Below are 17027 nucleotides of genomic sequence, written 5' to 3'. Positions count from 1 at the left end.
CTGTCTTCAGTGTTTGCTTTCTTTTTGGTTGAGGAGGTTCTCATGGAAGGGACCCAAAGGTCCTTGGTCCAAAGGACGTGCTCTGCTCAAGACTCTTCTTCCTGATGGTAGTGAGGTCCCCTGAACCTCTATGTGATTGGCCCTTATGTAAGGAAACCCCTTGTCAATTTCCAGTCATGGCCCTCCCACCAGGACCACAAACTGACCAATCCCCTTGGTAGACCATAGTCACTCCATTTGCATAGTTCCAGCCAATCATTTTGTGGGAGTACAAGACCATGGCTAGAAGAGCCATGTGAAAGTGATTCATTGCACCACAGTGCCCTGAGAGAGAAACAGATATAGTCTTGAGGGAATTTAGAGGAGGGATTATCTTTGGTGTGTGTGATAGGTTATGTAAGGATCAAAAAAGACATAACGGAAGAGGTGGCATGTTTGCTGGACCTTGAAGGGCAAACAGGATAATATTAACTACAGCAACTATCTATTATCTACTGTGTGCACGGTGCTGTCCTTGGAACTTTCATCCTGATCCCATTTTCTGCACAATAACCCTGTTAGATCGATATTGTTATTCCTAAGTGAAATATGAGGAGATTGAAGCTCATCAAGGATAAATGAATTGCTGAGACACACAGTTAGTAAATGGAACCAAATAGACCTAAGCTCAATGTAGGCCAAGCCCTGAATCCAGATCCAGAATTTTGCTCGTTCCAAATTCCCTGATCTTCCCTCTCCCTCAGTTTTTAGGGTAGATAAAACATCTATTTCCTCCATTTCAAAAAGTCCAAATACTATTCATTCCTCTAGTTCAAATGTCAGGTCCTTTTAGAGCAGAAATTCTCAAAATGTGGCCCACTAATGCCTTGCATTAGGTCATCAGAGAGTTTGCAAAATGCTTATTTTCAGGCCCCACTGTCAAAGATTTTAAGTACGTTTGGGATGCCACCACCAGACTGCCATTTTGTAGTTCTGTGGTGGTTCACATGTTGCTATGATGCTGGAAATTATGCCACTAGTATTTCAAGTACCAGCAGGGTCACTCATAGTGGACAGGTCTAAGTTGAGCTTCTAGATTAAGACAGATGAAGAAGAGAAGCCTGGAAATTTACTTCCGAAAATTAGCCAATGAAAACCTTAGGGATCACAACAGAATATTGTCCGATATAGTGGAAAATAAGCCCCCTAGGTGAAATGGCACTACACAATGGCTGCAACAACGGACTCAAACATACCGACGATCATAAATATGGCATAGCACAGGACCAGGCAACGCTTCCTTCTGTTACGCATAATGTCGCCATGAGTCAAAGCAGACTCCATGGCAACTAACAAGTTCCGGATGAGGCCCAGGAAACATGTATTTTTTCAATAAACTTACTGGATTTCTCTCGAGAACCACTTTGTCTAGGTCTTCAGAGAGCACTCAGCAGCATGAAAGTAGCATGCCTGAGGCGAGGGACCCATTCTTACTCATCCCTGTCAGCACAGGGACCTGCTGGAGGACTGAAAAACTGAAGGTTTGGTCTGATATACATACATCTCAATTTAGCAGTACAAACTAAGCTATTTGTCAATTTTTTTAAGCCCATACACGTAGTCTGTGCGTTGGGCCGTGTCTGAAGGATGGAGAAGAGCAACTCAAGCCTGATAAGCCATGTGGGGAAGACAGACTCTGAGGCCAGACCAACCGCTCAGAGACCGCCTCACTCACGCGCAGGCGTAGAAGGAAGGCGAACAGGCAGTTTCTTCAGGGCGCGCCCTTCCCCCGTCTCCTTTCCGGCCTTCTCCCAATACGCAGGCGCACAAAGTCAGCCAAGATGGCGGCCCCCGTGGATCTGGAGTTGAAGAAGGTAAAAGAGGGTTTTGAGCGGGTAGAGGTTTCTCTTTCGAAACTGAGGGGCCTGTAGACAAGAGTATCGACTGAGGCCCGAGTTCCACAGAAAAAAAAAAAGAGGCTCCAGGGGACTGGGAAGTGGTTTCCCAGAATCCTAAGGCGGGACCGGGTCTCCTTAGGCTTGGGTAAGGGGGGGAGGGGGCGAGTGGCTCTTGCTGGATAGGAGCCGGTTGGGTGGGTCTCTTTAAGTCTGCGGACCGATCGCTGGCTTGTCCCTCGTTCTGAGCTCCAGAGCCGTTTTGTTGCGCTAGGAACCTTCAGGGACTCAGTTCTATAGTAAAACTCGAAGAGAGCGTTTCAGATTGGAGCTCCTTCGGGCGGCTTGCTTGAACTGCAATTCTGCCGCTTCATTTGATTTGAAAAACTCCAGTCCAACTTGTCTTTTTAGGCCATTTATTCGATTCCATGGAGCCCTGCGGTGTAGTGGTTAAGAGCTGAGCTACTAACCAAAAGGTCATCAGTTCGAATCCACCAGCCGCTCCTTGGAAACCATATTGGGGCAGCTCTACTGTCCTGTAGGGTCGCTATGAGTCTGTCTCGACTCGACGGCGACAGTTTTTTAATTTTTTTATTTGATTCCGTACCTCGAAAGGTTGCAGTCTCTGCAGCTCAGAAAGTCAGGTATTTTCATAGGAATGTTCATATCAGGACTTTGACCCCCTTTTCTTTTTCGGAAAAACCAAAAAAACTTGTTGCTGTTAAGTCAGTTTCGACTCATAGCGACCTTATAGGACAGAGTAGGACTGACCTGTAGGGCTTCCAAGGAGCAGCGGGTGAATTCGAACTGCAGACCTTTTGGTTAGCAGCTGAGCTCATAACCACTGAGTTACCAGGGCTCCTTTTTGGGAAAGATTTGACAAAAAAAGTAATTAAGTCCAGTAAAGTTTTACCAATGAAAGAGATATCAGAAGGAATTGGGTTTCTTTGTTAAAATAATTGCTTAAAAATGTGTTACTCAGATTTTGTTATCTAAGAGTTGCCAGGTTTCTAACACCGCTGAACACATTGGTGCCTAGTCGAGTCTGACTCAGTGACTCTATAGGACAGAGTAGAACTGCCCCATAGGGTTTCCAAGGCCGTAATCTTTACAGGAGCAGGTCACCACATCTTTCTTCCACGTAAGAGCCAGTGGGTTGGAACCAGCAACCTTGCAGTTAGGAGCCGAGCCTTAACCATGCCACTGGGGCTCCTAACCCTAACCATCCAAAACCATACCATTTTTTCGGAGGGAGGTTGGAAAGGACCTTGGAAATCATCTAGCTTAAATGTATACTTCTCTAGAAAAGGAAACTGAGTTCCAGAAAAGTTATAGTCAAAGATTGGCACTAGAATCCGGTATTCTTTATCTTACCCCACACTTTTTTGACCATTAATTTAGGTTCTTGAGAAGTCCATCATATTACTTCTTGAGACTGCCTTCTGGTCAGCCTTTGCATAAGAAATCAAACCCCAGAACCAAACCCGTTGCTGTTGAGTTGATTCCAACTCATAGCAACCATATAGGACAGAGTGGAACTGCTCAATAGGGTTTCCAAGGAGCAGCTAGTGGATTTGAACTGCCAGCCTTTTTGTTGACAGCCCAGCTCTTAACCACTGTGCTACCAGGGCTTGTGCATAAGAAATAGGACAGCTGAAATAGCTGTTGCTCCTAATAAATGAAGCTGTTTGTTATTTCTGTGAGGATTTTGTGTGTTTGTGTCTTTTTTTGCCATTTTTTGTCTTAAAACCCGTAAATTTAGCCCTTATGTAGTGTTCTCTAGTGCTGTAATAGCTTTAACAATATACGAGCTTCCTTAACAAACTGTGTTGAGAACAATCAGGTAATACCTGGAATTTTACATTTCAGAACACTATCAGACTGCATTCCAAAATTATACCTTTTTTTTCTGTTAAAAGTTCAAATTTAGTAGTTTACTGAAAGATCTAACAAGGGAGTTTAAGTGTGAATGGACTTTACAGTATTATTTGAATTTACTACAAAAAAAACTAAATGGACTTACCCTGTAATATTAATTTGTTGCTAAGAAACATGTAGACAAAGATGTAAATGAGAATGATACTTAAATTGGATAGTTCTGACAACCAATTAAAGAAAAAAAAAACCCGGCAAACTTGTTCAAAGGTTTCATCTTCTAATGTTTTTTCAAGATCTTTTTTTGGATGGAGACTAATGGGAAATTTTAGGTGCCTTCCCTCCCCCCAAACAAATCTTTTGATACCTTACTAGTAGGTGAGAACAAAGTCAGAATAAAAGTTAAGTAGTAGTCTTTGCCATGTACTGTAGTCACAAATGTTATTAGTAAGGCTTAAGTTTGACAGCATGTGGAAGTCATTCCAGGCACTTCAATAAGAGTATCCAAGACCTGTGTTTATGTTCAAGTTAAGTAAGCATACACAGGGTAGAGTTTGGCTTGGCATGTGTGTATGAAGAGCATGACACAATTCTTCTACCAGTGCTTTGCATTTTCTATCTTTTTTGGTGTTTCTCTTAAAAAATATCCATATTCTGAATAATACTGAAGACAGTAAAATGGAAGATGCCTGAAATAGGGGTCAAAAGAAATGGATTTAAGTACCTGCCTTTCACCTAATAGTTGTGCAACCCTGTGCACAAATCTCCTAATGATTTTAGTCACTTTGTAAATTGTGGAAGTTGAGACTGCTGTTCTTAATTCATAGGGTTATTGAGAGGAGTGAGATATTTAATAGATATTCTCATATTAATATTCAAATTAATGTGGGAGAATGCTTTGAAACTTAGAAGTATGATACAAATGTAGTGAGTTGTTACATTTCTTGTTCTTGTTTTTAATCTTTGGGTTTTCTCTTCTAACTTGCATTTATTACTCTGGGTGCTTGCGACTTGTTACAGTTACTGTTTAATGTGCATTTCTTCTGCTTGTTTCAATACATTGGATCTTCAGAGGGCAGTGTAAATTCAGTGTTTAGCATAGTGCCTTGATCGTTTACAGTTACATTGATTTTTATTGATGTTTGCATTGGTAAATTTCACAGCTTTGTCTGGGTTTTGCGTGTTTTATTTTATTTTATTTGAATTTGACTTAAATGTTTCCTGTAAAATATTTTACTTACTAAATCAGGACTTGTTTTTATTAGGCCTTTTCAGAGCTTCAAGCCAAAGTTATTGACACTCAACAGAAGGTGAAGCTTGCAGACATACAGATTGAACAGCTAAGCAGAACGAAAAAGCATGCGCATCTTACAGATACAGAGATTATGACTTTGGTAGATGAGACTAACATGTATGAAGGTGTAGGAAGAATGTAAGTAAAGTACGTCCTTACAAGGTTATCTTGGTTGTCTGAGTTAAATCATAGAAACTGTTCATTTTTAAACTTGGGTTAAGGTAACTTAGAAATAGCTTTAAAAATCATCTAGTCAAATACTTGTTTTTTTTTACAAACAAGAAACTGAGCCCCAGCTAGATGTAAGTGTTTAATTTTAGACTTTGAAGTACATTTCTTAAATGCTTCCCTGTTCTCTCTACGGTGGATACGTATGTATGCAATATCAGTGATAAAAATAAGATTCGTCATGGGAGGATGTTTATGGTACTTTTGTGTCTGAAGATTTATTTAAGTTGTAGTTTTAACCTCCCCTACTCAATTTATTAAGAGTCATACAAATCATAAATCTTTCAGATGTCTGACCAGTATTGTAAAATAAAAATCAAGATTAAATTGTCCTTTAAATACATCTTTCTTAGTGTTATGCGTGTTCTAAAGGAGGACAACTTATACATGAGAAATCTAGTAAACCAGTTTATCTTTTGTTTGTTCTGATTGTTATTATTTGATCAACTACCTGCATTTCACTTTTTTCTTTTTTTAAAAAATTATTACCCTACGAGAGGAAATAGGTCTGCTTCATATTCTCTAAGCAATAAATAAGGAATGGAAAAGCCCTTAAGTACAGGTCACATTCCATTACAATGAGCTCAAAGGAGAAGACTGACTTTTTTTAAGTGGGGGAGGTATGGGAGGAGGGTGATTCTGGAATTTGGTCTTTGAGTATTACTTGGTAAGTGGACCATTACTTCGAGTTTGGAGCTCTTTTCCTTAGAATGGAATTTGACCTCAATCTGAGGATGACTAGTTTTGTGACTGCTTTGAAGGAAGCATAATGTGTAAAATGTAGTAATGGCTTTGGAATGGCATCGTGAGAAGTGGACCCTGTAGAACTAGAGTAGTTCATCCATATCTTTCTGGGAAGGAGATAGATTATGATAAACTGTTCATCTAATTTGCTTTCTCAGAGTAAACAATACCAGAAATAAATTTTATCTCGAGTTCAAATTTTTCCTTTTAGCTTGTTTTAAGAGGAAGAGAATCCTAAGTTGAGAGTTTGTTACTGGGACACAAAAGAATTGGGATGAGAACAAAATAGAACCCTAGAATGTGTGTCCACGTAGTATGAAGTGCATTGTTGGCATTCACTACAGGATAATTTTATCCTTAATGAGAATATCCTTAGGTCCTAAAACAGAAATGCCAGCTTTTCTAGCATGCCTATTAACATGTTGCTTTTGGATTTCACATCACTGTACTAACCTTTGTTTGCAGCAGCTAGAGTCCCTTTTTCCAAAATAGAAAAATTCTTTCACTATCTTTGGCCTTTTGAGCTAAAAAATTTAATTAGAATAATTTAATTTACTAAACAGTTCTGCAGAAGTGATAGGAAAGTTGCTTTTCTTACATACTCCCCAAAGTGGTACAGATAGGTTGTGTGTCACCCAAAGAATTTAGAGCTAAAAGTCTGGGATATGAATTAGTGGTAGGACAACATTATTTTCAGAAGATTTATTTCACATAAATGTTTCTTAAAAGAAATGTGTAGTTTTAAATGTTTGGGTGAAGTGGGATTCCTACGTGCTTTCAAATTTTGTTTTTAAATTTTATGTTTGTGTTTTCTGCATCTCACTGGGAGTGTGAGTTTGACCCTGCATTGTAGGGCCATGTAAGGTGAGTGGCATTTGTTGTTTGGCTAGAGTATTAGTGCCCCGGGAGGAAGAAAAGACTTGCTGAGTATTAGTCTGGTCATGAGGACGTTCTCTTTCTTGATGCTAAACCTGAAATATCTATTTCTGAATTTATAGTCTTGAGTAATCTTGGGTATCATTGTGATTCACTTCTTTAATTCCAGTCTATAATTTGTCTTTTGTTTTCCTTTTTGAGTGTTATAATCTGGGAGTTTTTCTCCAACTTTTGTTTTAAAACCACTGATTATAAAAATATCAAGTTCTCCATTTGTGTTTTAGAACCTGCAGTAGATTTTTGCCATTACCCTAGTTCATACCTCATAGTATCTTGCCTAGACTATTGCCGTAGTATCTTGACTGGTTTTTCTGCCTTCTTTCTCTTTGCCCAAATCCATTCTTCACACATCTACCAGAATTAATAACATCAATATTCTTTATAAAATCCTTTGTTGGTCCTGTGCTGCCTACTGGATAAAATCTAAACTTCGCCTAGCATTCATGGCCATTCATAATCTGTCCTTAACTTACTGTTTTGGCCCCAAGTCCCACCCCTTTCTGTTCCCAGACTCAGGATGGCACTTAAGTTTCATCTCCTGGACCAGCCTTCTTCTGTTGTTTTTGGACTGTCTTTTGAGAAGGATTCTGAGGTCTCATGTTGGCTTTAAGCTTGCTTTAATTGATTAGCTGTGTCTGTTACATGAGATGGTGGAAGAGTAGTAGCATGTGAATAAGAAATTATCATGCCTACCCTTGCCACATGGCATATACTTAGGCATACCCTTGCCACATGGTATATACTTTGGCCTAGGTATACCACATGGGACACCCTTCTCTGTACATGCCATGTTTTATGCTTTCTTGCTTTTGCTCCTTCTGTGCTTTTTGGCCTGGAATATATCTCTCTTTTGCTTGTGAGATGTTTGCCTTTCAAGCGTTTTAAATCTCACTTCTCTGAAGATTTTTCCGGCATCGGAGCAGACTTATGTACTTTCTTCATTGTGCTACCAGGGGTTTTGTTACTATAGTTAGTAGAAGAGCATTGAGTCTGTGTGTGTCTGTTTTAATGGGTCAGTTTACCCAACTAGATGGTCAGCTCTGTGAGACCAAATACATATTTATCTTTGTTTCCTCAGTTCCCAGCATAGTATCTGGCACAAAATAGGTGCTAAATAAATGTGTGTTGATTTGAATTGTATCTGATTCTCCTGCCTAAAAATAACTGCGTTTTCTTTTTGGTTTCTTAGTATGTTTAGAAAGTATCAGAGACTTAAGAATAAGAGTTTATTCTATTTTAATATACAATTCGATCAAAATGAAATCATAAAAGTTACATATGTTTTGGTAAGAAGCTGATGTCAGAGGAATTGTTTCTGGCCAAAAATGTGCCCTTTGGTCTAATAGGATTAATTCTTTGTTAAAAATAGTTAATAATTTATATTTGAAGATTGGTCTGTAATTTGACCAATTCCAAATGCCAGTCAATTGGAGAGATAATCAGAACTGGCAACATAGAAAAACCCATGCCTTTAGAATTGTACTGAGGGTAGTATAATCCAGGACTTCCAACTGGTTCAACCCCCTGCTGAGAATTTGCATTTCTAACAAGTTCCCAGGCAATGCTAATGCTGCTGGTTAGGGACCAATTCTGAGAACCGCCCCCCCCAACTAGTGGTTCTCAAAATTTATCATACATGAGCATCACCTGGGGATCTTGTTAAATGTGGATTCTGATTCAGTATATCTGGGGGTGGAAATGCAAATTCTTAGCGGGGGTTGAAACCAGAATGAACTTGTTTGAAACCTTGGTATAATCCTTGGAGAATAAAGGCTATATTATGCTAAATAACACCAATATAATTACCTGTTTTCTTCATTTTCACATAGAGTGAAAGTCATACTTTTCCTTTTAGGATATGTATATAGTTTATCAAAAATCATTGCTAGCTCAGATGCCTTCCAGCTGGTAGGTATGGGGAAATTTGGTAGTGTTAAATATCTCTTAAAAATGGCTGTTTTTGGTTTAAAAAAGGAAAGTCAAGTTGCAGGATAAGAGATGATGACTGCTGTGTAGTGTGAGCTCTGTGTATTTGTTGCTCAAAGTTATAGTCCATCTAGCCTTTTGGCATATTGCCAGCACATTTTAGTTCTCTTACTTCATATTCTTTGGAGAGGCTGTTATGTAGCCTGATACTACTACCACCAATTTCTAGTTTTGCTACTTAAGCTGTTTGTGAACTGACCTCACCATACTGCTTTGAGAACTATGATGAAAGTTACAACTGTGGAATGATCTGTCTGAATATTTGGAAGTGTTTGTCTTTGCATCTTTCTAGCATGCAAGGAAGGAGTAGACACAGATCTCAAATAATTTGTTAAGTGAGTGTTTCTTGTACCTTTTTTGTTTTTTTACATGAATAAGCACCAGTTTATAATGGTTTGTGGGGTTTTTCTGCTGTTTACTTTGCACAGTAGAGGATAAGAGTATATTTCTAAGTGTTATATTTGAAAGTGCACATAATTGACATTTAACAATGCTAGCGTTCGAAAGGACCATCGTTAGAATAAATGTCAAACTTATTTTTATGAACAATAGATATGATCCTGACCCTGATTTGATGCTGGGTCTATTATTCTATTATTCTAATGTTTGAACATTACATAAATAATATTTCTTCTTTCCAAAAGAGAAAAATTAGCTTTTCATTATTTTTAATATGGGAGGAACTTGAGTAGATTAGCCTTTAAGAAGAATGATTAGTGCCTTTTTAAAACTTGAACCTAACTAAAAATTACTTCATACTATATTTAAACTAATTTAGAGGTATGCCACCATTCTGTGAGTATTTTTTACATTTAAGGAACTAAGAATGAACAATGGTATAAATCTACCAACTAGATAAGTGTCTAGCAATGCAGAAATTGCTGTTTGGGAGCGGTGTTGCTATTTCTACTTGTTGAAGTAATTTGATGGTTGATCTCTAATGGTTGAAAGATCCAGAAGTATAAAACTTAAGATAAATGTGGTACAGGTAGAAAGTGAAACAGTGGATGTATTTCTGTTATGTAACAAATTAAGTGAAAAAAGAAAAGAAAATCTAAATAGTTAAGCAATTTTTGTAACTAATTAGGATGTAGAAATCTGAACTCTTTATGGTAGCTTGGGTAAACTGTTCTAGAATGTTTGCTTTGTTGTAGTCTTGTTATTTTGGATGTTGACCTATAATTTGAGTCAAGACATTTAGTAGTAAAGCCAGGATGAAATCTTTGCAGTTTCCCTAAGTTATTTAAAATATTAATAGAAAGGAATACAGTCATTCTGCCTCAAGTTTTGCAATCATTTTACAATTTCATGTAGCTGTAGAGTTGGTCTTCCAGTCAATTTCAGGTAATTTTGAAGCTGAGGAAATTGTTGTACTATAGTTTATTCCTAAGACTTTAGGAAATAAAAATGAAAATTCTTAGTGTAGTAAATATTGTTGGTAAATATTATTGATATTGTAGTAAAAATAGTTAACATTGTTGCTGTCAGCTGAATTGAGTTTGGATATTTTATTTAATGCTTTTTACAGGAGAAAAAAAATGTGTAGATAACTTTTCGTGTGACAGCCACAATGCAAATTTATAAGCTTTTTTCATACTCCTTTTAAAGGTGTTAATCTGTATTTTAGAGAAGTGAAGCAAAGATAGACTAAATAACTTTCGAAGGTAGGAAGAAATTTTAAGTGTTTTTTCCTTTTGAAATTTTAGATTTTATTTTAAAGGAAGAGGAGTCCTTAATCTTGAGCTGCCTTTAGCAATAGACTGTGACCCACCTTTCTTGTGTTTTTATACAGAGCCGTTTAACTTATGGCTTTCATTGCTCAGAGTTGTAAGGGAAAAAAAGAAAACTTTTCCTGTTGTGCAGAGGAAAATGACTTCAGTTTTGTTGACCTCGAGTATGTATATAACCCCAGATGGGCACACTTTCCGCTCCTACAGATGTGGTGGTACTTTTGGGGAGAGGAGGCTTTTGAGTAATAGTTTTAATTTCCTTAAGTCGTCAGTGATTTAAAGACTTGGTGTTGATTATAACTCTGCCCTACTGCTGTCTAGGGTGACATCACTGTTTTTATGCTGGGGAAGTCAACAAGCATTTACGTAGGAATTACATAGTCATGTTTCTTCTGCAAAAGAGTGCTTTTTAATCATCCTTTCCTTCTTCCCCTCCCATGCCCCCCAGAAGCCAAACATTCGCACTGAAACACAGGAAATTAATTTTGAAAATGTTGTGCTAATTAGAAGTCTGCTGTAAAAAAGGAAAAAGAAGTCTGTTATTTTTGAGTATAAATATGCAAAAATAAAATTTTTGTTTAATGTGTCCTTGTTGGGATTATTTTAGGCTCAAACTTGTTTAAAAACGTAAACGTAATTTATTCACTTAGTTACTTGGAGGACTTTGCTTCTGCATTTCCTGACATCAAAAGACCTGACTTTTTTTTTTAAACTGACAAAGGATTAAACAAAATCTGCCTTTGTTGCATGAAAGTTGCAATTATTTCAGTGACACAACAGGATACTACAGTGTATCTCAATAGATGATAAGCAAGGATCCTTTAGTTAACTAGGGGAAGAGTGACAAGTACCATTTCCTTGCTGTTCCTGTGTAAATAGAAATAAAGGTAGCAGCAGTCTTGAACTTTTTTTTAAATGTGTCATTGGAGCCTTATGTGGTGTAAGTTATTTAACTCTAGCTGAAGTTCTCTGAAAAAAAGTCAGTTTTAAGCTGTACCAAGAATTTTCTGATTTTAGCTGCCACCTATAGTGGCAAATTTAGGAACAACTTGCTTGCTACCTAATCTGAGATGAGAGGACTGAAATGTTTATGTCAGTGAATATAATCTGCTTAATGAAACTCCCAAAAAGGAGCTCAGAAAAATGTTGACCTAGTCAGTCCATATGTATGAACACATACTTTGTAAAGACTTACCTCGTGTGCTTTTCTTTCTTAGCATGGAAGGAATTGATGTGAACTGCAAATACCCTTTACCCTGATGGAATAATTAGGATTGCAGTGTGTCTCATGCACTGTTAGTGCCTGTGCTTTTGTGAAGAATGTATGTTGTTTTATTTTTAGATTTTATGTTCGAATGGATATGTATATGGGGGAATGTTTCTCGTTATCCTGGCCAGGAACCTTCGTTACCAACTTTTGCTCTGAGGAAGATCAATTACCTTGAAATGAACCAGCATACTTGGAAGATACCCTTCCTTTGGCTTTGAATAGGATTTGAAATGTTCTCATATCAAAACCTGCACAGCAGCAGGAACCCAGTATTAAAAATGTATCTTTAAATAGATAAAGAGCATGACTGATCTAAGCCTACGGTTTTACATTGTTTGGCTCAGAGTAAAAAGATTTGGACCACAATATGCATCCTGTATGTGTGTGTCTGACTGAGACTTTTGCATTTGTGCCAATGGGTATTTATATTTCTCTACAACTTTTCTGCTTTTGTACCAGGAGCTTTCTGCTCTCTATGTGTCCTTCAGTGCTCGTTGAATAGTAATTTGTTACTATCCAATGGTTATGTTTTAAGCTACTGGTGAAATAAAGATCACATCTTGGAAAATGTTGTAGAATAGATCAATGATTATATGTGGACATGTTAGGGTTTAATGAGGTCAGAGTAAAAGTGGTAAACATCAGAGACGATTATTGACCAAAATACTTAGAATACCAAATAGTGACCCAAAATAAGCATCGTCTTCTACTCAGGTTAAAATAGATGAGCACACTACTGCTTCCATTTCAGAAGTAATAGTTTTGATTTAAAAATAGACAATGGTTTTTAATTAGGACAAATTGAACCTAACTGTGAGTTATTCATCTAGAGCGAGGACCGTTTACATGGGGCTGCGTTCCTGAAAGGACCATGATTCTCTGATAATTCCAGCTAATTCTCAGTCCTCATCTTATTTGCCCTGTCAGTAGCATTTAATCCAGTTGGTTTTTCTTTCCTCTGGGAAGTGTTTTCTTCCCTTGGCTTCTAGGATACCAGCTCTTGGTTTTTCTTCTACTTCACTGACATTCCTTCTCAGTCTCCTTTACTGTTTCTTTTTCTTTCCTGTTTTAAAATACTGGATTGACCTTGGGCTCAGCCTTGGTTTTTTTTTTTTTTTTCCTCTTTTATCTTCACTCAGTCACTTGTGATGTCACCCAGGCTTATCCCTTTAAATACCATTTTATATGCTAACAACTCCCAGATTTTCGCCTTTAGCTTAGACCTCTTCCCTGAATTCTAAACTTATATATCCAACTGCCTACTACTTTATGCCTCCATTTAATGGTCTGATAGGCATTTCAAAATTGAGTTGGCCAGAATAAAATTCTCACTGTTTACAAGTAAAGCCAGTGCCTCGCTCAGTCTTTCTGTGTCAGTAAAATGGCTTTTCCATCCTTCCAGTTCTTCTAAATCGTGGCGTTGTCATTGATGCCTCTCTTTCAGTCCTACATTTAGTCCATTAGCAAATGCTATTGACTCTGTCTTTAAATTATGTGCAGAACCTGAGCATCTCTACTTACCACACCCTGGTCTAAACTATTATTGGATTATTGCAGTTGCTTCCTAACTGGGCTCCTTGCTTCCGTCTTTACCCTTTACCACCTTATAGCCTATTCTCAACAGCGCAGCCAGAGTGATCCTCTTGAAGCATAAGGTAGATTATTCTAGCCAGACCTTCAGGTGCTTTCCATTTCCTCAGTGAAAAAGAGGCTTTCCAGTTACTGGTCTCTGCTTGAAGCCTCCTTCTGAGTATCTGCATGGCTTACTCCTCTTTTTTCAGGTCCTTACTAAAAATGCGGGGGGGCCTTTCCTGACCATCCTATTTTAATACTATGTATATACCCCCAACCTGCCTACTTGCTTGTGTACTCTTTGTCTTTTCTTGGCTTTGTTTTTTCCCATGACCCTTACCACCACCTGACATACTGTAGTACTAATTTATTTATCTTTCTGAAATCAACTTTGAGGTATAACTTACATAATAAAATGCACACATTTTAAGAATGCAGTTGGATGATGTATTTTGACAAATGTAACAATGACCCTAATCAAGATTTAGAAGATTTTTATCACTCTAAAAAGTTACTTCTTGCCTCTTCTGAGTCTATTCTGCCATCTCAAACCCCTGCTTCTGGCAATTCTAACCTGATTTCTATCACTGTAGAATAATTCTGCCTACTCTAGAACTTCATATACATGGACTATAAAAATGGAATTATTATAATGTGTATTCTATAATTTATGTAGCTTCTTTCACTGAGCATAATGCTTATGAGAGTTATCCATGTTGTTGTGTGTATCAGGTAGGGGCTCCTCAGGGGCTGTCTGTTAGGTTTCAGTTCTACTTACTGCAGTGCCCTTGCCTTTGTGCCGCATCCCTATGATTTTTGGTTTCATCTTCAGGTTGGCTGCAGGAGTTCAAGGATTTCTTTCAGACGTGACAACATCCAGAGTTAGAAAGTGCCGTGTCTTGTGGTGTCACTTTCTTTAGAGCAAAGAAATCTTTCCCAGAAGTCTTCCAATGGGCTACTTCTCACATCTCACATCTGTGACAAGAACTGAGCCACATGCTTAGGCTCAAATCTTAGGGGATGGGACTATCATGATTGGGTCATACCAATCAAAATTCACTCCTTGATTTACTTCTATGAGTCATTTGGGGGTCTGGAGGGTTCCCCAAAAAATTGGAGCTCTGTTAACAAAGAAAAAGGAATACCTACTGGGTAGCTAAAAAAAAATTTTTTTTTTTTTTTTTTTTAGCTAACGAGTAGTGTCTGTTAAAATCATCAATAACAGTCATTACAGTGAACGCTACATGAAGTGCTAACTACGTGAAAACTGTCGGTAGTATACCAAAACAAAAGCAAACCCATTGCCATCAAGTCGATTCCGACCCATAGCTACCCTAGAGGAGGAGTAGAACTGTTCCGTAGAGTTTCCAAGGAATGGCTGGTGGATTTGAATTGCTAACCTTTTTGGCTAGCAGCCATATCACTTAACTACTGTGCCACCAGGCCTCCTGAATTAGGGATAGTCTAATCAGAGAGTATAGGTAGGAATCTATTGAAGTAATTTAGGAATACAGTAATAAGAGCATAAATTAAGATGGTGGGAGTGGAATGGAGAGGAAGAGAGTCAGTATAAAAGAAAGTGACAGGTCTTAGTGATAAATTGAGGATATAGAAGACAAGGAGGATACTATAGGTTTTGAGGGTAAGATGAGTGGACAAGTGGTGATATTGACAGAAGGTGGTATTGAGATGGGGAAACTGCTTGTAGGGAACAGTGGGTTGGGTAGATAAAATGAATTTAATTTTAGGAATGTTGGCTTTGAAGAGATGTGGAACGTACTAGCAGAATGACCATTGGATGATGTTCGACATAGTACAGTAAGAGAAACTGGTATGTCTTTGGGAGTCATTAGCCAATCTGAAGCCTTGAAAATGAGTTCTCTGAGGAACTTGGGGTAGAGAGCTTAACAGAGAACCTTGTGTAAGGCTCGCAATAGGGACACTGGAGGAGAAACAGGAAGCTGGGATTTAGAGATACAGTGGTTGATGAGGCTAGGAGACAGGGGAACTGAATAGTATAGTACAATGATGAAGCAGCTCCTTCAGAGTTAGACTTGAGTATACTGTGTTCTGTAGATTTCTTTTGCCTGAGGTATGGCTGTTCAGTTGATATATTTCTGGGTTAAAATATAATACTTTATTACTTATTTTGTTGCTCAAGTTGTTCCTGCTTTGGCCATTCAAGTTCTTTCAGGTTGTCTCCCGTGTCCTTTTAACATGCCACAACCTTTTGTTTTTTGAAGACTTCCTTACTTTCTAGTGCTGCAATGTCCTTCAGCCCTAGGAGTGAGTCATTTCTCCAGGAAGCCTTGGTTCCTTTTATTGGAGAATAGTATTTAGAAACCAAGATATGGAAGCTGGATGTGTTCACTGCTACTGAGGTGTCCCCATTTCTAGGCCCTTTCAGCAGATAGAGCTATATTAACTCACGTGTACACACATATCTATGATTGTTTCTAAGCCTTTCCATTCATTGTTGCTGTTGTTAGGTGCCCTCAAGTCGGTTCCAAGTCATAGTGATCCTACATACAACAGAGCCAGATGCTGCCCAGTCCTGCACCATCCTTACAATCCTTCTTATGCTTGGACCCATTGTTGGCAGCCAGTGTTTCAGTCCATCTCGTTGAGGGCCTTCCTCTTTTTCACTCACCCTTTGCTTTACCAAGTGTGATATCCTTCCTCCAGGGACTGGTCCTTCCTGGTAACATGTCTAAAGTATGTGAGATGAAGTCTCATCATCCTTGCTTCTGAGGAGCATTCTGGATGTACTTCTTCCGAGACAGGTTTGTTCGTTCTTTTGGCAGCCCATTGTATATTCACTATTCTTCACCAACACCATAATTCAAAGGTGTCAGTTCTTTGGTTTTCCTTATTCATTGCTCAGCTTTCACATGCATATGAGGCGATTGAAAACACCATGGCTTAGTACAACGTGTACAAGGCAAGGTCATGGTAGCCCCGTAGAGACATCCAAACTCCCTGAGGGACCAAATTGCTGGGGTGAGGGCTGAGGGAACCATGATCTCCGGGAATATCTAGCTCAATTGGCATAACATAGTTTATAAAGAATATGTTCTACATTCTCCTTTGGTGAGTAGCGTCTGGGGTCTTAAAAGCCTGTGAGCGGCCATCTAGGAGACTCCACTGGTGTCACCCCTTCGGGAGCAAAGAAGAATGAAGAAAAGTGAAGATACAAGGGAAAGATTAGTCCAAAGGACTAATGGACCACATCTACCACGGCCTCCACCACACCGAGTCCAGTACAACGAGATGGTGCCTGGCTACCACTGCTGACTGCTCTGACAGGGATTGCAGTAGAGGGTCCCAGACAGAGCTGGAGAAAAATGTAGAAAAAAATTCTAACTCAAAAAGAAAGACCAGACTTGTTGGCCTGACAGAGACAGGAGAAATGCTGAGAGTATGGCCCCCGGACACACTTTCAGCTCAGTAATGAGGTCACTCCTGAGGTTCACCCTTCATCCAAAGATTGAACAGTCCCATGGAACAAAACAAGACTA

At 38.6% G+C, this 17027-nt stretch overlaps 1 protein-coding gene across 1 annotated transcript in view; it reads left to right on the top strand.

Moving 5' to 3' along the window:
• The first annotated feature begins 1788 nt into the window (after positions 1–1788).
• PFDN1 (prefoldin subunit 1) overlaps positions 1789–17027 on the top strand; it is a 65510-nt gene continuing 50271 nt past the window's right edge. The window contains exons 1-2 of the mRNA XM_049873802.1: positions 1789–1853; positions 5015–5181. Coding sequence (XP_049729759.1) covers positions 1821–1853; positions 5015–5181 — 200 coding nt within the window. The 5' untranslated portion in view covers positions 1789–1820. The remainder of the gene's footprint in view (positions 1854–5014; positions 5182–17027) is intronic.

Source organism: Elephas maximus, chromosome 2 (genome assembly GCF_024166365.1).
Source record: "Elephas maximus indicus isolate mEleMax1 chromosome 2, mEleMax1 primary haplotype, whole genome shotgun sequence".
NCBI classification, from domain to species: domain Eukaryota; kingdom Metazoa; phylum Chordata; class Mammalia; order Proboscidea; family Elephantidae; genus Elephas; species Elephas maximus.
Note: the sequence above shows the minus strand (reverse complement) of the source record. Positions and strands in the feature narration are given on the sequence as shown.